The sequence below is a fragment of the Bombina bombina genome, chromosome 2 (genome assembly GCF_027579735.1).
Source record: "Bombina bombina isolate aBomBom1 chromosome 2, aBomBom1.pri, whole genome shotgun sequence".
In the NCBI taxonomy this organism is placed as follows: domain Eukaryota; kingdom Metazoa; phylum Chordata; class Amphibia; order Anura; family Bombinatoridae; genus Bombina; species Bombina bombina.
Genome location: NC_069500.1, coordinates 1,167,378,594 through 1,167,406,554, shown reverse-complemented (window position 1 = coordinate 1,167,406,554; position 27,961 = coordinate 1,167,378,594). Strand labels below are relative to the sequence as shown.

At 41.1% G+C, this 27,961-nt stretch overlaps 1 protein-coding gene across 1 annotated transcript in view; it reads left to right on the top strand.

Annotated features, from left to right (window-relative positions):
• AGA (aspartylglucosaminidase) overlaps positions 1 to 27,961 on the top strand; it is a 149,361-nt gene that overhangs the window by 45,528 nt on the left and 75,872 nt on the right. The window contains exon 7 of the mRNA XM_053703858.1: positions 6,443 to 6,550. Within this exon, the coding sequence (XP_053559833.1) occupies positions 6,443 to 6,550 (108 nt within the window). The remainder of the gene's footprint in view (positions 1 to 6,442; positions 6,551 to 27,961) is intronic.

Sequence of the window (27,961 nt, the reverse complement as noted above, 5' to 3'; positions counted from 1 at the left end):
AAATTGTTGTCAGTTTATTTCTTAAAGAGACAGTGTACTTGTAATAAGGTTCTCTTTACTACTGACAACTTTCTAACTACATTATTATTGTTGTACATTACTTCTGTTAGTATGGATTCAGATGACATCCAAGTTGTAACTTGTTCTATGTGTTTGAATGCCCCTGGGGAACCTCCAGTTCCTTTTTGTCCTTCATGTTGTGAGAGGGCCTTACATTATAGGGACAAGATTTTTTTTTTTTTATAAACCTTTGTCTAAGATGCTTCTCAGGAGTCTATAGATGAGATGCAAGGTATGCCGCAGCTTTTTCCCCAAGCGTCACAGCCCTTAATGCCCGCGCAAGCAGGGTCATGTATTTCCCCAGTGTCTGCAGCATTTACATTAAAAACCTTGCTGCAGTGATGTCCTCCACACTTTCTGATGCTTATCCAGTCTTCCTATATCGCACGGCAAGCGTACAAGAAGGGACACCTATGTGGGCACTTCTGCCACTGATTCCATGGTGGCGATTGCGGATGCACCCTCCAGGGGTTCTGAGTTGGAAAGTACGGAGGTACTCTCTGAGGGTGAACTCTCTGAAGCAGGGAGTGCTTGCCCTTGATTGATCCTGATGTGGTTTCCTTCAGGTTTAAGCTTTAACACCTCTGTTTATTACTGAGGGAGGTGTTGGTTACTTTGGATGACTGTGACTCCATCATAGTCCCGCCAGAGAAATTGAGTAAGTTAGACAGGTATTTGGAAGTTCCTTCTTACTCAGATGTCTTTCCAGTTCCTAAAAGGACTTCAGAGATTATTGCAAAGGAATGGGGAAGACCAGGTATTCCTTTTTCTCCTTCGCCTGTATTTAAAAAGATGTATCCTATAGCCGACGCTATTAGGGATTCTTGGCAGACGGTCCCTAAAGTAGAGGGAGCTATTTCGACCCTGGCCAAGCGAACTATTCCTTTCGAGGATAGTTGTGCCTTTAAAAAGACCCTATGGATAAGAAGTTAGAGGGTCTTCTTAAGAAGGTTTATGTCCACCAGGGATTTCTTTTGTAACCGGCGGCCTGCATTGTTACTGTGACCAGTGCGGCTGCTTTCTGGTTTGATGCTCTAATGGAGTCTCTTAAGGCAGAGACTCCCTTGGAAGAGATACAGGATCGGATTAAAGCTCTTAAATTAGCTAATTTTGTTTATTACGGATGCTTCTCTGCAGATTACTGAATTGGCGGCTAAGAGTTCGGACTTTGCCATCTTAGCACGTCGGGCTTTATGGTTAAAGTCTTGGTCTGCGGATGTGTCATCCAAGTCTAAGCTTTTGACTATTCCTTACAAGGGGAAGACCCTGTTCGGGTCAGACTTGAAGAAAATTATTTCAGACATTACGGGAGGCAAGGGTCATCTCCTCCCTCAGGATAAAAAGTCCAAACAGAAAGGGCGACAGAGTAATTTTCGTTCCTTTCGAAATTTCAAGGGGGTTCCCTCTTCCGCTAAACAGGAAGGGGATTATTCACAAACCAAGTCCACTTGGAGACCAAACCAGTCTTGGAACAAGGGTAAGCAGTCCAAGAAGCAGGCTGCCACTACTAAGTCAGCATGAAGGGTCGGCCCCCGATCCGGTATCAGATATAGTAAGGGGCAGACTTTCTCTCTTTGTCCAGGCTTGGATAAGAGACGTTCAGTATACCTGGACACTAGACATTGTGTCTCAGGGGTATCAGTTGGAGTTCAAAAATTCCTTCCCCAGAGGAAGGTTTCTTCTTTCACGATTGTCTGTAGACCAGATAAAAAGAGAGGCGTTCTTACGCTGTTTAAGAGATCTGTCCTCCATGGGAGTTATATGTCCTGTTCCAATACAGGAACGGGGACAAGGGTTTTATTCAAATCTCTTTGTAGTTCCCAAAAAAGAGGGAACGTTCTGACTTATTTTAGACCTCAAAAGTCTAAACAAGTTTCTCAGTTCCATCCTTCAAGATGGAAACTATTCGTACCATTCTTCCACTGATCCAGGAGGGTCAATTTATGACTACCGTGGACCTAAAGGATGCATATCTTCATGTTCCTATCCACAGAGATCATCACAAGTTCCTGAGGTTTGCTTTTCTGGACAAACATTTTCAGTTTGTGGCTCTTCCTTTCGGTCTGGCCACGGCTCCCAGGATTTTCACAAAGGTTCTGTGGTCTCTGCTGGCGGTTCTAAGACCGCGAAGCATTGCAGTGGCGTCTTATCTGGACGATATTCTGAACCAAGCGTCGTCTTATCAGCTAGCAAAGTCTCATACTGTCATTGTTCTATCCTTCCTGAGGACTCATGGGTGGAAGGTAAATCTGGAAAAGAGTTCTCTAGTTCTACAGACAAGGGTTCCTTTCTTGGGAACTCTAATCGACTATCCATGAAAATCTTTTTGACGGAGGTCAGAAAATTAAAGATTCTGGACACATGCCGAGCCCTTCGGACCAATCCTCGGCCGTCAGTGGCTCAGTGCATGGAGGTAATTGGGTTGATGGTAACAGCAATGGACATCATTCCATTTGCTCGTTTTCATCTCAGGCCTCTGCAACTGAGCATGCTCAGTCAGTGGAATGGATTATACAAATTTGTCTCCTCAAATAACCCTAGATCAGGAGACAAGGGACTCTCTTCTATGGTGGTTGTCGCTGGATCATCTATCCCAGGGGACATGCTTCCGCAGGCCCTCATGGGTGATAGTGACAACGGATGCCAGCCTGTTAGGATGGGGAGCAGTCTGGAACTCCCTAAGGGCTCAGGGTGTATGGACTCAGGCGGAGTCTCTCCTTCCCATAAATATTCTAGAGTTGAGAGCAATATTCAATGTGCTTCAGGCTTGGCCTCAGTTGGCTTTGGCTCAATTCATCAGATTCCAGTCGGACAACTTAAAGACTGTGGCTTACATCAATTATCAAGGAGGAACAAGAAGTTCCTTAGCGATGACGGAGGTAGCCAGGATAATACAGTGGGCAGAGTCTCACTCTTGCCATCTGTCGGCGACCCATATCCTAGGGGTGGAAAACTGGGAGGCAGATTTTCTGAGCAGACAGACATTTCATCCAGGAGAGTGGGAACTCCTACCGGAGGTATTTTCCAACTTGATCCTCAGATGGGGCAGACCGGAGTTGGATCTCATGGCATCTCGTCAGAATGCCAAACTTCCGAGGTATGGTCCAGGTCCAGGGATCCCCAGGCCGAACTGATAGATGCCTTGGCAGTTCCTTGGTCTTTCAGCCTAGCTTATGTGTTCCCTCCATTTGCTCTCCTGCCCTGGGTGATTGCTCGAGTCAAACAGGAGAGGGCATCGGTGATCCTCATCGCTCCTGCGTGGCCTTGCAGGACTTGGTATGCCGATCTGGTGGACATGTCATCTCAGCCACCGTGGAAGCTTCCATTGAGGAAAGACCTTCTCATTCAGGGACCCTTCCACCATCCAAATCTAGTTTCTCTGCTACTAACTGCTTGGAGATTGAACGCTTAATTTTATCTAAGCGAGGGTTTTCTGATTCGGTCATAGATACCTTGATTCAGGCACGTAAGCCTGTTACTAGGAAAATTTACCATAAGATATGGCGTAAATATATTTATTGGTGCGAATCCAAGGGCTTCTCATGGAGTAGGGTTAGGATTCCCAGGATTTTGTCTTTTCTCCAAGATGGATTGGAGAAAGGGTTGTCGGCAAGTTCCTTAAAGGGACAGATTTCTGCCTTGTCCATTTTGTTACACAAGCGTCTGGCAGATGTTCCAGATGTTCAATCTTTTTGTCAGGCTCTGACTAGAATCAGGCCTGTGTTTAGACCAATTGCTCCTCCTTGGAGTTTGAATTTAGTTCTTAAAGTTCTTCAAGGGGTTCTGTTTGAACCTATGCATTCCACAGATATTAAGTTATTATCTTGGAAAGTTTTATTTTTGGTTGCTATTTCTTTTTGCTCGCAGAGTTTCTGAGCTTTCGGCATTGCAATGTGATTCTCCTTATCTTATTTTTCATTCTGATAAGGTGGTGTTACGTACCAAACCTGGTTTTCTTCCTAATGTTGTTTCAAATAAAAATATTAATCAGGAAATTGTTGTTCCTTCCTTGTGTCCTAATCCTTCTTCTAAGAAGGAGCGTCTGTTACATAATTTGGACGTGGTCCGTGCCTTGAAGTTCTACTTACAGGCGACTAAGGATTTTCGTCAATCGTCTTCCTTGTTTGTCGTTTTTTCAGGGAAACGTAAGGGTCAGAAAGCTATGGCTACCTCTTTCTTTTTGGCTGAAGAGTATCATCCGTTTTGCATATGAGACTGCTGGACAGCAGCCTCCTGAACGAATTATGGCCCATTCCACTAGGGCTGTGGCTTCCTCGTGGGCATTCAAAAATGATGCTTCTTTTGAACAGCTTTGCAAAGCTGCAACTTGGTCGTCTCTAAACACTTTTTCCAAATTTTATACTTTTGCCTCGCCTGAGGCTGTTTTTGGGAGATAAGTTCTTCAAGCAGTGGTGCCTTCCGTTTAGGTTCCCTGTCTTGTCCCTCCCTTTTCATCCGTGTACTATAGCTTTGGTATTGTATCCCACAAGTAAGGATGAAATCCGTGGACTCATCGTATCTTGTAAAAGAAAAGGAAATTTATTCTTACCTGATAAATTTGTTTCTTTTACGATACGATGAGTCCGCGGCCCACCCTGTTTTTTCTGAGACAGGTCTTTATTTTTGTTAAACTTCAGTCACCACTGCACCTTGGCTTTTCCTTTCTCTTCCTAACTTCGGTCGAATGACTGGAGTGGGAGGGAAGGGAGGAGCTATATATACAGCTCTGCTGTGGTGCTCTTTGCCTCCTCCTGCTGACCAGGAGGCGATATCCCACAAGTAAGGATGAAATCCGTGGACTCATCGTATCGTAAAAGAAACACATTTATCAGGTAAGAATAAATTTCCTTTTGCCTTTCCTATCTTTCTTTTCCTATTCACTACTCCAGCTATATGTGAAACAGAGATAGATAGGTTTTACATCTCTTGTATGGGTTCTTGACTACCTCCTAGTAGCGGGAAATATTTCTCATATGTTATGGAGGACTGTGGAGCATCATCATCAGGTAAGCATACATTTTTTGTTTTTTGCCACCAGTTACCTTTCGGTCATTATTCGGTCGTCATCTGCTCTTTTTACACCAAAGCAAGCATCTAAATAGTATCTCTGAAGTTATCTTTTATTCGCTGCTGTTGGTGTCAAATTTGACTTGAAGAGGTTTAGACTTTTAAATAATGACCATGGAAGATTCTTCCTTAAAGCCCAAAACAACTATGGGTATATTCACTTACAAGGAAGTAAACAAGTTGACTGATAAATGGGGCCCATACTCTTCAGTACAGTTTTGTGTAGCTTCTGTATACCCACTTAAATCTGTAAGGTCCTTGACCTCATATCTTTTTTTTTTTTTTTTTCCCTTTCACCTTTTCTCCTACTCTAAGCCCAGTCTATTTCTGTTTGACTTTTCTAAACTCTTCTTTTGCCTTTACTTAGTATTTATGAATATAAGAGCACCCCTCTCATTTGTGTAATGAAAATACTGTTCATACAAGTTGAGAGTTGAACAGAATTAGAATTATATTTTTTGGAACCTGATTTTGTCAAAAGCTCAGACTTAGGAAATAGTGAACAAATATATAACAGTCCACGAGTAATTGGAAAAACAAAAATGAAAGCACTCACCATTAACTGTAAACAAGCTGCGGATAGTCCCTCCATCCAGGTCTTGTCCTTCCACTGACCTTGTAGCAAATATAAACATAGAAACTTTACCTTACGGTTTTCACGGGTGGTGCTTAAGAGCCAGCTGTATCCATTAGTAGAAGTGTGTAACAATTTGAGTAAGCCCGAGGTAAAATCAAAAAGTTTTGTGTCATTTAAAAAACATGCAGACACATTGATCCTAATGCCCATATACTCTGACGCATTTCACACGGAATCCGTGCTTTTTCAAAGCTGGCTCTTAAGCACCACCTGTGAAAACCTAAAGGTAAAGTTTCTATAGTGAACAAATTCCCTGTAAAAATGTGGTAGAAATCCAAAATTATTTTTGTAGAGTAATAGACCTTTTAACTGCGCTTGACAACACATGGTCGTCATCCACACAATTGTAAACCACATGTCGTCTGAGGAGCACTTTCATAGGTTGCCGGTGATTCCACCAAGAAATAAAAATCCATTGAAATCAGCTCCCTTAAGTTCTAGAAACCCCCAATACCCACTATTTTTACATCCTTGTTTTTTAAATTTTAATAAAAGTATGCATTTTTTGTACACACATTTGTTGCCAAGTTCTCATGTCATGACCTATACAAGTAGTAAAGCTTTGGTGTGAATCTGCAGGGTCTGCTGAAACCCCCACCCCAAAATATAAATATAACATCTAAAAAATTTTATGTGAATTTATTTTATTGCCCATTAATTTTTGTATCTTTTTTTTAGCCGTGTGGGGGACTCTCCAATCCCTGGTGCTGGAGCATATGCAGTTAATGCAGTAGGAGGAGCATCTGCTACAGGAGATGGGGATGTCATGATGAGATTCTTGCCAAGGTAAGTCACCGAGTGTTTGTTAAATAAAACATCTGCTGCTAAAGATATTTCACAGAACAGCATGCTCATGCTAGTAATAGCCCATGATGCATCCACAAAGCACACATTCAAGATTTGCATAGCAAAACAGCAAATGCAAGCATTTAACATGCAACGAGTCGTCTATTATGACACTTGACGCTACAATAGACACTTGAAGTTTAATAAGTGGGGCGGATCATGAGGCTCATGAATTCTGCAAAATTTAAGTTAGTTTTTTTTCTTTTATTAATTTTAAGCATTTTCTTAACTTTAACTTCATAAACTGTGTTTGTCTACTATGGACAGAGTTCAACATGTTTTTTATTTAAAAAAAAAAAAAAAAAAAAAAAAGATCCCCTTTTCCATATATTCTAATAAATATTCAAGGCTGTGATTTGAAAGACGTTTTTTTTTTTTTTTAATCTTAGACATTTTTGTATAGCAAATTTGTTCACAGTGCTTTCACTTGCTCACTAGTCGGTAAACAAGAACCCAAGCAATTAATCAATTAAAATGTCTAAAGAAAATTACACTTTTAAAGAGTTTGTTCAATTAAAAATAGAAAAAAAAGTAAAGGGAGCTTAATTAACTTTTTTTTTTCTTTCGATTTCACTTTTGTTAAAGTGAAGGTAAAGTTTCTTCAGTTCAAAGACATATTTCCATTATTTACTGCAAACATAAGTTAATCGTTAAGTTTTTTTTTAAATATTTTCTTTTATAGCTTTTTTAATCAATATATAAAAGACCCACCGTTATGATGCCTGACTCCTCCCAACTACTATTTCCTGCTTTCCTTGTCTGTAAGTCTGTATAAGCGCATTCACGAGGCTCAGTGAAAACTGCGCATGCGTCAATCGGCGATTTGCCGATTGGACAAATTGTGCAAACTCTTTAATACAATCAATACATAAGGGCCACCAGAAGTTGCAGCTTCTAATTAACAGTGTGTCCCTATTAGAGGCGGCCGTAAGAACTCTTGTAATATGGGAATCCAGATGTAATAGGAGCACGCATGCGCGAAGCAGGAGCGCGCGTGTACTCAGAAATGAATAAATAAAGAGTAGCGCATGCGCATATTATCAAGTCGGCAGATGACGTGGAGTGACGGCCGCCTAACGGCCAGAATTTCTAGTGGCTGACTTAAAAACGTGATCAAGAGGGAAAACAAAAAACAAAGACACAGGCTGATTTTGCGGAGTTGAAAACAGTGAGTTAAAACGGATATTACTTTTTTTACAATCATTTTTAAAATAAACCATGACTGAAAGTCATATTAATTTTGATGTAAGATTAATATTTGAGATAGACATCAAGGTAACTTTACCTTCACTTTAATGTTAGATCAACCTTACATGTTTCTTTGAGATCACTTGTATTGCCTTTTTCTAAACATTCTGTAACATGCTTGACTATAATCTAACAATATAGATGACATAGTTGCTGACATCACATATGATCAGATAAACACAGGTGTAGGACCACCACACCTTAATGAATCATCGAGTGTCCATAGACAGCAGAGTGGGTGCAAACAAATTTAGAGCCAAATCCCTTAAGCTCCAAGTGAATCTCAAAAACAAAAGATGTTGCACTCTCAAATGTATTTCTTTCATGTAATTAGCAAGAGTCCATGAGCTAGTGACGTATGGGATATACATTCCTACCAGGAGGGGCAAAGTTTCCCAAACCTCAAAATGCCTATAAATACACCCCTCACCACACCCACAAATCAGTTTTACAAACTTTGCCTCCTATGGAGGTGGTGAAGTAAGTTTGTGCTAGATTCTACGTTGATATGCGCTCCGCAGCAGGTTGTGAGGAGAGTATTGCCTATTTGAATTCAATGATCTCCTTCTATGGGGTCTATTTCATAGGTTCTCTGTTATCGGTCGTAGAGATTCATCTCTTACCTCCCTTTTCAGATCGACGATATACTCTTATATATACCATTACCTCTACTGATTTTCGTTTCAGTACTGGTTTGGCTTTCTACTACATGTAGATGAGTGTCCTGGGGTAAGTAAGTCTTATTTTCTGTGACACTCTAAGCTATGGTTGGGCACTTTTTTATAAAGTTCTAAATATATGTATTCAAACATTTATTTGCCTTGACTCAGGATGTTCAACGTTCCTTATTTCAGACTGTCAGTTTCATATTTGGGATAATGCATATGAATAAATCAATTTTTTCTTACCTTAAAATTTGACTTTTTCCCTGTGGGCTGTTAGGCTCGCGGGGGCTGAAAATGCTTCATTTTATTCATTCATTCTTGGCGCAGACTTTTTTGGCGCAAATTTTTTTTTCTGTTTCCGGCGTCATACGTGTCGCCGGAAGTTGCGTCATTTTTGACGTTTTTTTGCGCCAAAAGTATCGGCGTTCTGGATGTGGGCGTCTTTTTTTTGGCGCTAAAAAAAAAAAAATATGGGCGTCACTATTGTCTCCACATTATTTAAGTCTCATTATTTATTGCTTCTGGTTGCTAGAGGCTTGTTCACTGGCATTTTTTCCCATTCCTGAAACTGTCATTTAAGGAATTTGATCAATTTTGCTTTATATGTTGTTTTTTCTATTACATATTGCAAGATGTCCCACGTTGACACTGAGTCAGAAGATACTTCTGGAAAATCGCTGCCTGGTGCTGGATCTACCAAAGCTAAGTGTATCTGCTGTAAACTTGTGGTATCTGTTCCTCCAGCTGTTGTTTGTACTGAATGTCATGACAAATTTGTTAATGCAGATAATATTTCCTTTAGTAATGTTACATTACCTGTTGCTGTTCCGTCAACATCTAATACTCAGTGTTCCTGATAACATAAGAGATTTTGTTTCTAAATCCATTAAGAAGGCCATGTCTGTTATTCCTCCTTCTAGTAAACGTAAAAAGTCTTTTAAAACTTCTCATTTTTCAGATGAATTTTTAAATGAACATCATCATTCTGATTCTGATAATGGTTCTTCTGGTTCAGAGGATTCTGTCTCAGAGGTTGATACTGATAAATCTTCATATTTATTTAAAATGGAATTTATTCGTTCTTTACTTAAAGAAGTCTTAATTGCATTAGAAATAGAGGATTCTGGTCCTCTTGATACTAAATCTAAACGTTTAAATAAGGTTTTTAAATCTCCTGTAGTTATTCCAGAAGTTTTTCCTGTCCCTGATGCTATTTCTGAAGTAATTTCCAGGGAATGGAATAATTTGGGTAATTCATTTACTCCTTCTAAACGTTTTAAGCAATTATATCCTGTGCCATCTGACAGATTAGAGTTTTGGGACAAAATCCCTAAGGTTGATGGGGCTGTCTCTACTCTTGCTAAGCGTACTACTATTCCTACGGCAGATAGTACTTCCTTTAAGGATCCTTTAGATAGGAAAATTGAATCCTTTCTAAGAAAAGCTTACTTGTGTTCAGGTAATCTTCTTAGACCTGCTATATATTTAGCGGATGTTGCTGCAGCTTCAACTTTTTGGTTAGAAACTTTAGCGCAACAAGTATCAGATCATAATTCTCATAGCATTATTAATCTTCTTCAACATGCTAATAATTTTATTTGTGATGCCATCTTTGATATCAGAGTTGATGTCAGGTATATGTCTCTAGCTATTTTAGCTAGAAGAGCTTTATGGCTTAAAACTTGGAATGCTGATATGTCTTCTAAGTCTACTTTGCTTTCCCTTTCTTTCCAGGGTAATAAATTATTTGGTTCTCAGTTGGATTCTATTATCTCAACTGTTACTGGAGGGAAAGGAACTTTTTTACCACAGGATAAAAAATCTAAAGGTAAATTTAGGTCTAATAATCGTTTTCGTTCCTTTCGCCACAATAAGGAACAAAAGCCTGATCCTTCATCCTCAGGAGCGGTATCAGTCTGGAAACCATCTCCAGTCTGGAATAAATCCAAGCCTTTTAGAAAACCAAAGCCAGCTCCTAAGTCCACATGAAGGTGCGGCCCTCATTCCAGCTCAGCTGGTAGGGGGCAGATTACGTTTTTTCAAAGAAATTTAGATCAATTCCATTCACAATCTTTGGATTCAGAACATTGTTTCAGAAGGGTACAGAATAAAGGTTTGTCTGCAAGTTCCTTGAAAGGACAAATCTCTGCTCTTTCTGTTCTTTTTCACAGAAAGATTGCTAATCTTCCTGATATTCATTGTTTTGTGCAAGCTTTGGTTCGTATAAAACCTGTTATTAAGTCAATTTCTCCTCCTTGGAGTTTGAATTTGGTTCTGGGGGCTCTTCAAGCTCCTCCGTTTGAACCTATGCATTCATTGGACATTAAAATACTTTCTTGGAAAGTTTTGTTTCTTTTGGCCATCTCTTCTGCTAGAAGAGTTTCTGAATTGTCTGCTCTTTCTTGTGAGTCTCCTTTTCTGATTTTTCATCAGGATAAGGCGGTGTTGCGAACTTCTTTTCAATTTTTACCTAAGGTTGTGAATTCTAACAACATTAGTAGAGAAATTGTGGTTCCTTCATTGTGTCCTAATCCTAAGAATTCTAAGGAGAGATCATTGCATTCTTTGGATGTAGTTAGAGCTTTGAAATATGTTGAAGCTACTAAGAATTTCCGAAAGACTTCTAGTCTATTTGTTATCTTTTCCTGTTCTAGGAAAGGTCAGAAGGCCTCTGCCATTTCTTTGGCATCTTGGTTGAAATCTTTAATTCATCATGCTTATGTCGAGTCGGGTAAAACTCCACCTCAAAGGATTACAGCTCATTCTACTAGGTCAGTTTCTACTTCCTGGGCGTTTAGGAATGAAGCTTCGGTTGATCAGATTTGCAAAGCAGCAACTTGGTCTTCTTTGCATACTTTTACTAAATTCTACCATTTTGATGTGTTTTCTTCTTCTGAAGCTGTTTTTGGTAGAAAAGTTCTTCAGGCAGCTGTTTCAGTTTGATTCTTCTGCTTATAATTTCAGTTTTTTTCATTATAAGATTTAAACTTTATTTTTGGGTGTGGATTATTTTCAGCGGAATTGGCTGTCTTTATTTTATCCCTCCCTCTCTAGTGACTCTTGCGTGGAAGATCCACATCTTGGATAGTCATTATCCCATACGTCACTAGCTCATGGACTCTTGCTAATTACATGAAAGAAAACATAATTTATGTAAGAACTTACCTGATAAATTCATTTCTTTCATATTAGCAAGAGTCCATGAGGCCCACCCTTTTTGTGGTGGTTATGATTTTTTTGTATAAAGCACAATTATTCCAATTCCTTATTTTTATGCTTTCGCACTTTTTTCTTATCACCCCACTTCTTGACTATTCGTTAAACTGATTTGTGGGTGTGGTGAGGGGTGTATTTATAGGCATTTTGAGGTTTGGGAAACTTTGCCCCTCCTGGTAGGAATGTATATCCCATACGTCACTAGCTCATGGACTCTTGCTAATATGAAAGAAATGAATTTATCAGGTAAGTTCTTACATAAATTATGTTTTATTGGGTGAACAGCAACGTTTCGGGGCTCCTGCCCCTTTGTCAAGCTAACATGCACATACAAACAATTTATAGCAGTACAGCTTAAAACATGGACCAATGGGAGCACACATAGTGGGCGGGGTTATAAAAAATCTCACATAGAGCAACACTAACAATTTTAACCCTATATTGCCTTTTTGATGTATCCCAATGAGCCAAGGTTAAAAACAAAAACAAAGTTGAAGAGGAAGCACAAATTTAGCATAACCACCTACAAAATAGCAAATCCAAATAAATAGCCATAGACAAACCATATATACATAACATAGCTCAATTATGCAAAATCACAGCAATGGGTTAAGATCAAATTCCCTATTCATACCTTTGGGGTAAAGTGTATCCAATTTCCATATACATTTAGCCTCTCTATATAAGAGCTCTTTTTGTCTATCACCTTTCTTTTTATTTGATCTAACACCATAAAACGGAGTTGATTAACTTGATGGCCCATTTGTAAGAAATGTGCCGGTACAGGGAGATCTTTAGTCCCTGCATTTCTGATTGTAGATTTATGTTGACCTATCTGGTCTCTTATCCTTTGGGTGGTCTCACCTATGTATAATAGCCTACAGGGACATTTAAGGGCGTTTACAACATAAGATGAATTACAGGTATAGTAACCAGGTATTTTAAATTTGCAACCAGAGTAGGGATGACAGATTTCACCCCCTTTCATAACACTGTTACAGTGTGGGCAACCAAAGCATGGAAAAGTACCATTCTTAGGTTTACCAAAGAATGGAGATATTCTAGTATCTGAATTAACAATAGCCCTAGTAATCCTTCTGCCACAAGTATACCCTTTGCGGTAAGCAGCTCTGGGAATTTGACTAAACTCCTTAATATCAGGACATGAATCTCTTAGGATATGCCAATTATGCTTAAGAATACCTTGTATCTTATAGCTAAGAGTATTATATGTGCTGACAAAAGTAAGTCTGTCACTGTTGGAACTATTATTTCCTCTTAAGGACATGACGAGTCCACGGATCATCTTCATTACTTATGGGATATTCTCCTCCTGCCTGCAGGAGGTGGCAAAGAGCACCTACAGCAAAGCTGTTAAAGGACCAGTCAACACAGTAGATTTGCATAATCAACCAATGCAAGATAACAAGACAATGCAATAGCACTTAGTCTGAACTTCAAATGAGTAGTAGATTTTTTTTCTGACAATTTTAAGTTATGTCTTTTTCCACTCCCCCTGTACCATGTGACAGCCATCAGCCATTCACAAATGCATACACACTTTTTCTTGCACATGCTCAGTAGGAGATGGTGACTCAAAAAGTTTAAATATGAAAAGAATGTGCACATTTTGTTAATGGAAGTAAATTGGAAAGTTGTTTAAAATGGCATGCTCTATCTGAATAATGAAAGTTTAATTTTGATTGAGTGTCCCTTTAAATAGTCCCTCCCTTCCCCTCTAACCCAGTCATTCTCTTTGCCTGCGTTAGTAATAGGAGATGGCAAAGTGAGGTGTTAGAAAAGATTCTTCAATCAAGAGTTTTATTTTTAAGTAGTGCCAGAGAGTGCTACTTTGCTCTGTGGTGTAGCCTAGACCTGATCAGTCTCTTCAGTAGGGCATTTTGGTGGCTTTAAAGCATTAGGAACTGGTGGGACATAATTCTCACTGCGCCTCCTATGATGTTGCTGCCCCACTATAGATAGCCTAAGCGCATGGTAACTCAGGCAGATCTGCTTCCACAGGGCTATGGGAGGGAGAACAAGTCCTCTTACACCTGCTGGACTGTCCTGCTGTCGGGCAGCGTTGAGGTAAGTGCCTTTTCTTTACTCATTCTGACAGGATGATTACGGCACTTCACTTTTAGCTTGCAAACTGCAGTTCAACTATGGGACAATACACCCTTTCCTTCATTAATAAAGGGCTTATTTATTATGACAGCATGTACAGGCACTGGGGCTGTTTGTGTGGGAGACTGTTTATCTTTTATTTAAAATACTTTTATTTTTTGGCTTCCATAACGTTATTGAGCCGTTTTAGGTGAATTTTGCGCGCTTCCTTCTCCTGATTAAACAAGTTCCGGGCTGAACAGAGGTTGCATGGGGCTCTATTACCGAGTGTCTGGTGTCAAAAGGAATTCAGACAAACGGTATTAGCTTGTGTTGCAGAAATAGATCGTGTTACTACGGCTCCCATTTGACATCTGAGTCCTTGGTGCTGCAGCGTGAGGATAGTCGATGGTGGTCGGCAGGTAGGCACCTCAGCAAGCTGCTGAGGTGTAAAGTTGTCTGAATATGTATTTTGTTGGTATTTTCTGTAACCGGGCAGTCAAACAGAAAAAAAAAAGCATAACGCTTTAATATTTAAAGGCACAGGAACTTTATTTTTTATAACGTTGTAGGTTATCTGCTCATAGTGCAAATTATTATATCATTGGAAGTGTGTTCTTTCTGATGTGGTGTTTTTAGTTAGACTCAGTATCGATTTAAAAAAAAAAAAGTGTTTTTGTATTTTGATTTCTGTGAATTAAGATGGACATTGGAGCTGATCAATCTGGTATTTGCTCCATTCCTTTTTGTCCCTCATGTGTTGAGAGGGCCTTGAGTTACAAGGACAGGATTTTTCATGAGCAGTCTTCCTCTAAGGGGGAGGTTTCTCATCTCAAGATGAGATTAAGTGTGTTTCGCAGCGGTCTCCCCAAATGTCCAAAGATATTTCGCCCGCTCAAGCAGTGCCCTGTACTAATACTTTAGCTTCAAATATTTCCTTAATGGACATAGCTAAAGTAGTGTCTTCTATTTCTGATACATTATCTGCCTTTCCCATGTTTCAAGACAGACGTAAGAGGAGTCACCATGGAGTCGGTAAGGATGCTGATGCATTGGTGTCATTTTCAAATTTACCCTCAAAAACATGAGTTAGAGGGTTCGGAGTCTTTATCTGAAGGTGAACTTTCTGATTCTGGAAGTTCAGCACCTTTTTCAGATTCAAAGGTAGTTTCTTTCAGGTTTAAGTTAGAACACCTACGCCTGTTACTCATGGAGGTTTTAACAACTTTGGATGATTGTGACTCTACAGTAGTAGTGGCTCCTGAAAAGTTGTGTAAGATGGATAAATATTTTGAAACTCCCTTGTATTCGGATGTTTTTCCAATACCTAAGAAGACTTTGGAGATCATCTCTAAGGAATAGGACAGATCAGTTATTCCTTTTTCTCCATCCCCGGTCTTCAAGAAAATGTTTCCAGTAGCAGATACTATAAAGGAAAATTGGCAGACAGTCCCTAAGGTGGAGGGAGCTGTTTCCACCCTGGCTAAACTTATGACTATTCCTATTGAGGATAGCTGTGCCTTTAAGGATCCTATGGACAAGAAATTGGAAGGATTGCTTAAGAGGATTTATACTCATCAGGGGTTGTTGTTGCAACCTACTGCATGCATTGCTACGTTTACTAGTACAGCAGCTTATTGGTTTGACGCTCTGTCTGAGTCTCTCAGACATGAGACCCCTTTGGAGGAAATCCAGGATAGGATTAAGGCGCTTAAATTAGCTAATGCCTTTATTACTGATGCTTCGTTGCAAATTACTAAATTAGCTGCAAAGACGTCTGGGTTTTCTGTCTTGGCCTGCAGAGCCTTGTGGTTAAAACCCTGGGCTGCGGATGTGTCCTCCAAGTCTAAACTTCTAGCAATTCCTTACAAGGGGAAGACCTTGTTTTGGACCTGGCCTAAAGGAAATTATTTCCTATATCTCTGGAGGTAAGGGTCAGCTACTTCCTCAGGATAAGAGAAACAAACATAAAGGACGTCAGAGTAATTTTTGCTCCGTTCGAAATTTCAAGAGTAATTCCTTCGTTTCCACTGTGACAGGACAGAAACTTTCCCCAGCCTAAGCCTACTTGGAGACCCAACCACTCATGGAACAAGGGGAAACAATCCAATAAACCGGGGGCAGACTATCCTTTTTCGTTCAGGCCTGGGTAAGTGATGTTCAGGATGCCTGGACTATAGAGATTGTGTCCAGGGGATACAGACTGGAGTTCAAAGCCTTTCCTCCTCGGGGAAGGTTTCTCCTTTCAAGGTTATCTGCAAACCAGATAAAAAGAGAGGCGTTTTTATGTTGTGTAAGAGACCTCTCCTCCATGGGAGTAATTGCTCCAGTTCCTACTCAGGAACAGGGAGAAGGTTTTCTTTTACAAGATATGACGAGTCTACGGATTTCATCCTTACTTATGGGATTACGCCTCCTGGTCAGCAGGAGGAGGCAAAGAGCACCACAGCAGAGCTGTATATTTAGCTCCTCCCACCCCAGTCATTCTCTTTGCCTGTGTTAGTGATAGGAAGCGGTAAAGTGAGGTGTTAGTTTAGATTCTTTAATCAAGAAGTTTTTTATTTTAAAATGGTGCCAGTGAGTACTATTTTTCTCAGGGAGAAATAGTCAGTCAATAAATTCCCAAGAGGAGTGGAGGCATTTTATTTTCTGCCCTGATGTTGATGATCTTAGCAAACATTATCTAAGATCCTGTTGGTTAACACATAGCGGTTGAAGGTAGTGTAAAGAAACATCTTCAGTGTGGAGAACCGTGTCATGCTACAATCAGCATTGAGGTATGTTCAGCTATTTGCTTCTGGGGAGACTAGATACATCTGAACAGCCTGACATTATTCCCTGTACTGGGGAGGGGTTTTCGGTATGCACTGTAGAAATGGAAATGGTGTGCCTGGAATTCCCTTTTCTGTTGATTACTTATCAGTTTGTTTGTGCAGTGACACACTTATACTGTGTGGGCTGATGCTAGGAGATGCGGTTTGCTTCTTACGGGCTGTCGTTATTATATTCATCATAACTGGCTTGAGAGTGTGTGTATAAGAGGGGCACATGGCGTTTTTAGTTAAGTTGGGAAACCGGCATGTTTTCTTCTTCCCATGCGGGTCTCAGTATGGCTCGAGTTACGCCCACGGTGGGCGGGGCCTAGTTTTGCGCGCTCAGCCGCGCAGTAGTCATCCGGATCGGCAGCAAGGTCCTGGGCTCCGGTGTGGCCTAAGTCAGTTTGTACACATAGGGGTACAGAGAGACTTGGGAGCGCTGCTCACGGAGGATCAGTGTGGTCTGGGGGCAGGTAGGCGCCGCAGCAGGGCTGTGGCGAGGTGCAGGTGCCTGGAGTGTGATAAAAATGAGTATATAGAATAACTGAACAAATGGAGCAGTATTGTTAAGTTAATTTGGACACATAAGGGCACTGTTTATCGCTGCAAACATTGTTATACTGCTAGCAGAAAAATTGTTACGCTTTTATTATTTAAAGGCGCAGTAGACTTTTTATTTCAAATATTTGACTGTATGATTTGACTTCAAAGTTAAATATATCTAGTAAAGAACGACTATTATTGTTATTGCTAGTCTGTTTAACATGTCTGAACTTCAGGAAAGTATGTGTTTAGATGCCAATGTGGAACCCCCTCTTACTTTTTGTCCCTCATGCACTGGAAGGGCCTTACAATGTAAAGAACAGATTTTCTTTAATGCAAGTATGTCTAAGGATGCTTCTCAGACTGATGAGAATCAGGGTGTGCCGCTGCTTTCTCCCCAAGCGTCACAACCTTTAACGCCCACCCAAGCGATGCCGTGTTCTTCAACCGCGTCCACTTCATTTACTCTGCAGGATATGGCTGCAGTTAGATAAAACCTCTGTAAGGGTAGATGACCTAAGTTGCCAGTGTTGCAGGGCAAACGCAGCAGGACAGAAGCCACTCTGATTCCTGCGACGTCTGATGCTTTGATGGCTATTTCCGATGTACCCTCACAGGGATCTGAATTGGGGGTTAGGGAACTTCTATCTGAGGGGGAACTTTCCGACTCGGGAAGTGCGTTACCTCAGACGGACTAGGACGTTATTTCCTTCCGATTTAAGCTTGAATACCTCCGCCTGTTATTTCAGGAGGTTTTAGCGACTCTGGATGACTGTGACTCTATTGTGGTACCACTAGAGAAATTGTGTAAGATGGACAAATACTTAGAGGTGCCTGCTTACTCTGATGTTTTTCCGGTTCCTAAGAGAATCTCGGAAATGATTACGCGGGAATGGGAAAGACCGGGTATCCCGTTCTCACATTCTCCTAATTTTAAGAAAATGTACCCCATAGCTGACACTGTCCGGGACCCTTGGCAAACAGTCCCTAAGGTGGAACGAGCTATATCTACCCTGGCTAAGCGTACAACTATTCCTATTGAGGACAGTTGTGCTTTCAAAGATCCTATGGATAAAAAGTTGGAGGGTCTTCTGAAAAAGTTATTTATTCATCAGGGTTTTCTTTTACAACCGACGGCCTGCATTGTACCAGTTACAACTGCGGCGGCCTTCTGGTTTGACGCCTTAGAGTCTCTTAAGACTGAGACTCCTTTAGAGGAAATTTTAGATACAATTAAGGCTCTTTAGCTGGCTAATTCTTTTATTATGGATGCCGCCTTTCAGATTGCCAAATTGGTGGCTAAGAATGCTGGATTTGCCATTTTAGCGCGTAGAGCGTTATGGTTAAAATCTTGGTCTGCTGATGTGTCATCTAAGTCGAAGCTTTTGGCTATTCCTTTCAAAGGAAAGACCCTATTCGGGCCTGACTTGAACGAAATCATTTCTAACATTACAGGAGGTAAGGGTCATCTCCTACCTCAGGATAAAGCAGCTAAACTGAGGGGTAAACAGAATAATTTTCGTTCCTTTCGGAATTTCAAAGGAGTCCCCTCTCCTTCTTCCGCTAAACAGGAAGGGAATTTTGCTCAAGCCAAGTCTGTCTGGAGACCCAACCAGGTTTGGAACAAAGGTAAACAACCCAAGAAGCCTGCTGCTGCTCCCAAGACAGCATGAAGGGGCGGCCCCCGATTCGGGATTGGATCTCGTAGGGGGCAGACTTACTTTTTTTTACCCAGGCTTGGATAAGAGACGTTCAGGACCCCTGGACACTGGAGATGGTGTCCCAAGGGTATCAACTGGAATTAAAAAATTATCTCCCAAGTGGGAGGTTTCTTCTTTCGTTGTGTAAAAGACCTCTCTACTATGGGAGTAATTCGTCCCGTTACAATACTGGAACAGGGGCAGGGGTTTTACTCAAATCTTTTCGTGGTCCCCAAAAAAGAGGGCACGTTTCAACCCATTTTAGATCTAAAAAGTCAAAACAAGTTTCTAAGAGTTCCATCCCTCAAGATGGAGACTATTCGAACAATTCTACCATTGATCCAGGAGGGTCAATATATGACTACCGTGGACTTGAAGGATGCATATCTTCATATTCCTATCCACAAGGTTCATCACCAGTTCCTAAGGTTTGCCTTCCTGGACAAACATTTTCAGTTCGTGGCTCTTCCCTTCGGGTTGGCCACAGCACCCAGGATCTTCACGAAGGTTCTAGGGTCTCTCCTGGCGGTTCTCAGGCCGCGGGGCATTGCAGTGGCGCCTTATCTGGACGATATTCTGATCCAGGCGTCTTACCAACTGACAAAATCTCATACAGACATGGTTCTGTCCTTTCTGAGGATTCACGGGTGGAAGGTGAATCTAGAAAAGAGTTCACTAATTCCACAGACAAGGGTTCCTTTCTTGGGAACTCTAATAGATTCTATATCCATGAAAAGTTTCTTGACAGAGGTCAGAAAGTTAAAGATTCTGAATACATGCCGAGCCCTTCAGTCCAATCCTTGACCATCAGTGGCTCAGTACATAGAGTTGATTGGATTGATGGTGGCGGCAATGGACATCATTCCGTTTGCTCGCTTTCATCTCAGACCACTACAGCTGTGCATGCTCGGGCAGTGGAATAGAGATTATGCAAATTTGTCTCCTCAGATAAATCTGGATCAGGAGACAAGAGACTCTCTTCTTTGGTGTTTGTCGCCGGATCATCTGTCCCAAGGGACGTGCTTCCACAGACTCTCTTAGGTGATAGTGACAACGGACGCCAGTCTACTACAGGGAGTGCAGAATTATTAGGCAAATGAGTATTTTGACCACATCATCCTCTTTATGCATGTTGTCTTACTCCAAGCTGTATAGGCTTGAAAGCCTACTACCAATTAAGCATATTAGGTGATGTGCATCTCTGTAATGAGAAGGGGTGTGGTCTAATGACATCAACACCCTATATCGGGTGTGCATAATTATTAGGGAACTTCCTTTCCTTTGGCAAAATGGGTCAAAAGAAGGACTTGACAGGCTCAGAAAAGTCAAAAATAGTGAGATATCTTGCAGAGGGATGCAGCACTCTTAAAATTGCAAAGCTTCTGAAGCGTGATTATCGAACAATCAAGCGTTTCATTCAAAATAGTCAACAGGGTAGCAAGAAGCATGTGGAAAAACCAAGGCGCAAAATAACTGCCCATGAACTGAGAAAAGTCAAGCGTGCAGCTGCCAAGATGCCACTTGCCACCAGTTTGGCCATATTTCAGAGCTGCAACATCACTGGAGTGCCCAAAAGCACAAGGTGTGCAATACTCAGACACATGGCCAAGGTAAGAAAGGCTGAAAGACGACCACCACTGAACAAGACACACAAGCTGAAACGTCAAGACTGGGCCAAGAAATATCTCAAGACTGATTTTTCTAAGGTTTTATGGACTGATGAAATGAGAGTGAGTCTTGATGGGCCAGATGGATGGGCCCGTGGCTGGATTGGTAAAGGGCAGAGAGCTCCAGTCCGACTCAGACGCCAGCAAGGTGGAGGTGGAGTACTGGTTTGGGCTGGTATCATCAAAGATGAGCTTGTGGGGCCTTTTCGGGTTGAGGATGGAGTCAAGCTCAACTCCCAGTCCTACTGCCAGTTTCTGGAAGACACCTTCTTCAAGCAGTGGTACAGGAAGAAGTCTGCATCCTTCAAGAAAAACATGATTTTCATGCAGGACAATGCTCCATCACACGCGTCCAAGTACTCCACAGCGTGGCTGGCAAGAAAGGGTATAAAAGAAGAAAATCTAATGACATGGCCTCCTTGTTCACCTGATCTGAACCCCATTGAGAACCTGTGGTCCATCATCAAATGTGAGATTTACAAGGAGGGAAAACAGTACACCTCTCTGAACAGTGTCTGGGAGGCTGTGGTTGCTGCTGCACGCAATGTTGATGGTGAACAGATCAAAACACTGACAGAATCCATGGATGGCAGGCTTTTGAGTGTCCTTGCAAAGAAAGGTGGCTATATTGGTCACTGATTTGTTTTTGTTTTGTTTTTGAATGTCAGAAATGTATATTTGTGAATGTTGAGATGTTATATTGGTTTCACTGGTAAAAATAAATAATTGAAATGGGTATATATTTGTTTTTTGTTAAGTTGCCTAATAATTCTGCACAGTAATGGTCACCTGCACACACAGATATCCCCCTAAAATAGCTATAACTAAACACAAACTAAAAACTACTTCCAAAACTATTCAGCTTTGATATTAATGAGTTTTGTGGGTTCATTGAGAACATGGTTGTTCAATAATAAAATTAATCCTCAAAAATACAACTTGCCTAATAATTCTGCACTCCCTGTAGGCTGGGGTGCGGTCTGGAATTCCCTGAAGGCTCAGGGGGTGTGGACTCGGTCGGAGTCTCTACTTCCAATCAATATTCTGGAATTGAGAGCAATATTCAATGCGCTTCAGGCTTGGCATCAGTTGGCTTCGGCCAAATTCATCCCATTTAAGTCGGACAACATCACGATTGTGGCTTACATCAATCATCAGGGAGGAACAAGGAGTTCCTTAGCGATGACAGAAGTATCCAAGATAATTCGGTGGGCGGAAGCTCACTCTTATCTGTCAGCAATCTACATCCCAGGAGTGGGAACTACTTCCTGAGGTATTTGGCACACTGATTTTCAGATGGGGCAGACTGGAATTGGATCTGATGGCGTCTCGTCAGAATGCAAAGCTCCCAAGATATGGATCCAGATCAAGGGATCCTCAGGCCGAAACTGATAGATGCCTTGGCAGTGCCTTGGTCGTTCAACCTAGCTTATGTGTTTCCACCGTTTGATCTCCCCGGGTGATTGCACGGATCAAACAGGAGAGGGCTTCGGTAATTCTAATCGCTCCTGCGTGGCCTCGCAGGACTTGGTATGTCGATCTGGTGGACATGTCCTCTCTGCCGCCGTGGAAGCTTCCATTGAGGCAGGACCTTCTCATTCAGTGACCCTTCCATCATCCGAATCTAGTTTCTCTACAGCTGACTGCTTGGAGATTGAACGCTTGATTTTATCGAAGCGGGGATTCTCTGATTCGGTCATTGATACTTTGATTCAGGCACGTAAGCCTGCCACTAGAAAGATCTACCATAAGATATGGTGTAAAGTGTGAATCCAAGGGCTACTCATGGAGTAGAGTTAGGATTCCCAGGATTTTATCTTTTCTCCAAGAAGGATTGGTGAAAGGATTGTCAGCAAGTTCCTTAAAGGGACAGATTTCTGCTTTGTCGATTTTACTACACAAGCATTTGGCATATGTTCCAGACGTTCAGTCTTTTTGTCAGGCTCTGGCTAGAATCAAGCCTATGTTTAGACCAATTGCTCCACCCTGGAGTTTGTTTTTAGTTCTTAAGGTTCTTCAAGGCGTTCCGTTTGAACCCATGCATTCCATAGATATTAGGTTGTTATCTTGGAAGGTTTTATTTTTGGTTGCTATTTTTTCGGCTCATAGTTTCGAGTTTCTGCGCTTTCAGCTTTACAATGTGACTCTCCTTATCTTATTTTCCATTCTGATAAGATGGTTTTTACGTACCAAACCTGGTTTTCTTCCTATGGTTGTTTCTAATAAGAATATTAATCAGGAAATTGTTGTTCCTTCATTGTGTCCTAATCCTTCTAAGAAGGAGCGTCTGTTGCATAACTTGGACGTGGTCCGTGCCCTGAAGTTTTACTTGCAGGCGACTAAAGAATTTCGTCAATCATCTTTATTTTTTCTTGTTTTTTTCTGGAAAACGTAGGGGACAGAAAGCTACAGCTACCTCTCTTTCCTTTTGGCTGAAGAGTATCATCCGTCTGGCATTTGAGACTGCTGGGCAGCAGCAGCCTCCTGAAAGAATTACGGCTCATTCCACTAGGGCTGTGGCTTCTTCATGGGCATTTAAAAACGATGCTTCTGTTGAACAGATTTGCAAGGCTTCAACTTGGTCGTCTCTTCACACTTTTTCCAAATTTTACAAATTAGATACTTTTGCTTCATCTGAGGCTGGTTTTGGGAGAAAGGTTCTTCAAGCAGTGGTGCCTTCCATTTAGGTTCCTGTCTTGTCCCTCCCTTTTATCCGTGTCCTATAGCTTTGGTATTGTATCTCATAAGTAAGGATGAAATCCGTGGACTCGTCATATCTTGTAAAAGAAAAGGAAATTTATTTATTTTACGATATGACGAGTCCACGGCCCACCCTGTCATTTCTAAGACAGGTATTTACTTATTTTTGTTAAACTTCAGCCGCCTCTGCACCTTGGCTTTTCCTTTCTCTTCCTAACTTCGGTCGAATGACTGGAGTGGGAGGGAAGGGAGGAGCTATATATACAGCTCTGCTGTGGTGCTCTTTGCCTTCTCCTGCTGACCAGGAGGCGTAATCCCATAAGTAAGGATGAAATCCGTGGACTCTTCATATCGTAAAATAAATAAATTTATCAGGTAAGCATAAATTTCTTTTTTAATCCAATCTGTTTGTAGTTCCCAAAAAAGAGGGAACTTTCAGGCCAATCTAAGACCTCAAGAGTCTAAACAAATTTCTCAGAATTCCATCATTCAAGATGGAGACTATTCGCACTATTCTACCCTTAATCCAGGAGGGTCAATTCATGACTACGGTTGACTTAAAGGATGCTTATCTTCATGTTCCTATCCACAAGGAGCATCACAAGTTCCTAAGATTTGCATTTCTGGCCAAACATTTCCAGTTTGTGGCTCTTCCATTTGGGTTGGCCACAGCGCCCAGAATTTTCACAAAGGTTCTGGGGTCTCTTTTGGCGGTCCTAAGACCAAGGGGCATTGCAGTAGCACCTTACCTGGACATTATTCTAATCCAGGCGCCATCTTGCCATCAAGCAAAGTCTCATACCGACATTGTCATAGCCTTTCTGAGATCTCACGGGTGGAAGGTAAGTCTAGAAAAGAGTTATCTAGTCCCAAAGACCAGGATTACCTTTTTGGGAACTTAAATAGATTTGGTTCAAATGAGGATTTTTCTGACAGAAGTCAGGAAATCAAAGATTATAGATACCTGTCGAGTACTCCAAACCACTCCAAATCCATCTGTGGCCCGGTGTATGGAGGCAATCCGATTGATGGTAGCGGCGATGGACATCGTCCCATTTGCTCGGTTCCATCTCAGACCTCTGCAGCTGAACATGCTCAGACAGTGGAATGGAGATTATGCGGACTTGTCTCCTCAAATAGTCATGGAGAAGGAGACAAGAGACTCTCTTCAATGGTGGTTGTCTCTGGATCATCTATCTCAGGGAACCTGCTTTCGCAGACCTTCCTGGGTGATTGTGACAACAGACGCCAGTCTTTTAGGATGGGGAGCTGTCTGGGGTTCTCTCAAGACTCGGAGTATGGACCCGGGCGGAGTCTCTTCTTCCTATCAACATTCTGGAACTGAGAGCGATTTTCAATGCGCTGGTTCATCAGATTTCAGTCGGACAATATAACGACTGTCGCCTACATCAATCATCGGGGAGGAACGAGTAGTTCCTTGGCGATGTCAGAAGTATCCAAGATCATTCAGTGGGCGGAGAACCGCTCTTGTCATCTGTCAGCGATCCACATCCCAGAGGTGGACAACTGGGAGGCGGATTTTCTAAGCAGACAGACTTTTCATCCGGGCGAGTGGGAACTTCATCCGGAAGTATTCTCAAGTCTGACCCTCAAATGGGGTCAACCGGAGTTGGATCTCATGGCATCTCGACAGAATGCCAAACTTCCGAGGTATTGGTCGAGGTCCAGGGATCCGCAGGCGGAACTGATCGATGCCCTGGCAGTTCCTTGGTCCTTCAAGCTAGCGTATCTGTTTCCCCCATTTGCACTAATTCCTCGGGTCATTGCTCGAATCAAACAGGAGAGGGCTCCGGTGATCCTCATTGCTCCTGCCTGGCCTCGTAGGACTTGGTATGCGGACCTGGTAGACATGTCGTCTCTACCACCCTGGAGACTTCCGTTGAGGATGGATCTTTTCATTCAAGGTCCCTTCCTTCACCCAAATCTAGTTTCTCTGAAGCTGACTGCTTGGAGATTGAACGTTTGATTTTGTCAAAACGAGGTTTTTCTGATATGGTCAATGAGACCTTGGTTCAGGCTCGTAATCCGGTAACTAGAATTTACTAGATTTTAACTAGATTTACCATAAGATATGGCGTAAATATTATAGAAAAGAAAGAAGGCGCCACAATAGTGCGGGGTCAAAATTATCAGAAATTCCCCACTCAGCCCGTACTTACAAGCTCCAAAGCACTGAACAAGTGCTATATGTGCATTCTGGGCTCTTACAGTCGCCCAATAAACTGCTCAACGATCAGCTGCTCCTCCACGAAGCCTCAAAGCTCTAGCAGTCAGTGTAATGCCGCTCACACAGGTGTACTCACTCCTCCGTACAGATTACAGGGGCAGGTTAAGTCCCACAGTAAAGTAATGGGAGAAATTAGGGCATAACTTAAAAGTAAAAATCAAACCGTGGCAAAGTCTATAGTTAAAAGACTTTATTAAAAACAATGTTTAACACACGACGTTTCACGGTCCCAGACCGTTTTATCAAGTGTAATACAATTGTTTAACAAACCACGGTTTATAATAGCTCTGTCGGCGTTCTAGCGATCACATTGCGCCTGCGTTTCCAATGATAACTTGATTGGCTACCAACGGGGGGGTGTAATGAGCGTAAATACATTCATTCATAAAATCTCATGTTAGTCATTCTGATAGGTTCAATCTTATACACCGGGATGGTGTATAACTCACCACGCTCGCTACTTGAGCCTGTCTCCGGGAGCCTTAGGAGATACCTGCCGTCGCTGCTGCACCTCTGACTCCTCACTCGTAGAGGTCCGGTGCTCCAATTGTCATCCGTATGGGCATACCACTTCACAGCCTCCGTAGTGCTGTTTAGTTTGCACGCTGTGACTGAGCGTTGTCAGGTGCTTCCGGTCCGTGACGTGAATCGTCTCCTACACCAATGGGTCTATGAGTAAGGCTAACATGTAGCCGAAACGCGTAAGACAGTCCAGCTTCACTATTTTATGTTCACTTCGTTTTTATCATTTTTTTCACTTGGTTTCCAATAAAATATGAACTTTTAGAACTTTACAGTGCCTGGAGACTCGCATGGTTTTTTTGCCTTTTTTGCTGTTTGAATAATACTCACTCCTCCACTATTCCTTAGGTCTTTATATCGTGAATTAAATCTTACAATTATAAACTCACATAATCTATACCTTTGTATGTATTAGTGAATGTTATTAACTATAACATCACTCCATTATTTAGTTGTCAGTTAGGTTATAGTGGTTTCGTGAGTACTTCAAAAGAAATATGGGTAACATAGTGATATACAATGTAAGTAAAATAAGTAAAAGTAAAAAATAAAAAAAGTAAAAGTAAGTAAAATATTAATGAGGAAACATCAGAATCTTAATATAAATAAAAATAAGAACAAAAATGGGGTAGGTGTTATGCAAAAATATGGATTTTACAAATGTAATAGAGCTCTGTGTGGATTGTGTAAATATACTACAGGGAAAAAAGTGATTGTCAATTCACACGCCACTGGGGAAGTATTTAAGATTGATACACACTTTACGTGTGACTCTGCGTTTGTTGTGTATTTATTGGAGTGCAAGTGTGGACTCCAATATGTAGGGAGGACCTCTAGGCCTTTGAAAAAAAGATGGGGTGAACATATGAGGAACCTTAAAAACAAAACAAAAAACCATAGTATACCAAGACATGGCAATAAATGCCATGAAGGGGACTTGAACATCTATAGAATGCTCCCATTGGAGTGTGTGAAACCTAAATGGGGTAGGAATAGATATTTACATCTGAGGCAACGTGAAACATATTGGATATGGAAGATTAAGACATTAAGCCCTTATGGACTAAATGAAAATATAGATATGGCAGCATTTAACAACTAGTAAATAGAATAAACTTTCCAATAGTCAATTCCAATATAACTAAATTACACTTTTAAAAACTAGTGTTATTTTAGTACATTATATTATATACTTTCCTTGTACTTAATTCAATATAGGCCACATTATTGGAACTATACATTGTATACTCAATTTCCTGTAAGAAATCTATATGTCCTCCCCATTTATTATCACCTGTGAAGATCCCCAGATGGGGCTTGTTTGAACTATGAAGAAGAGTCATTAGTTGACTTCTATAATATATGAACTAACCGTCTTTTAATATCTAGAAACAAAATATATACATGATTGTGTGTGAATTTTATAGGTATTTATTATAGATATATACCTCTTTATTTATATTACATCAAAGTCCCTATAAAAATATATAAAAATGAATATCATCAATCTATATGGATCGTAAAGGATTATTTAAACATTGTGAGATGCTAAAACAGCGCTATTAGACATATCTGCTAGATGGTAGTATAGGATAACATATTGTCTCACAGCCTGTTATAGAGGCTTTATGAAGACAGATTGGGTGACTCTACCATAGCCAACGATTGCGAGATGAGAGAATAAAATATATATATATGTTTCTTTCCAGCTGTACATATGGACTGTTCTAACATGTTGTACATTAGGTTCAATATATATATATATATATATATATATATATATATATATATATATTCTCTAGGGAAAAGGGTAATTTAATCTACATCTTGCTATACCATCAATATCTGAAATATGGTTTAACGAGATACATGTAGGGATGTATAGATCATATTAATCACCATACGTACATGCAGGATATT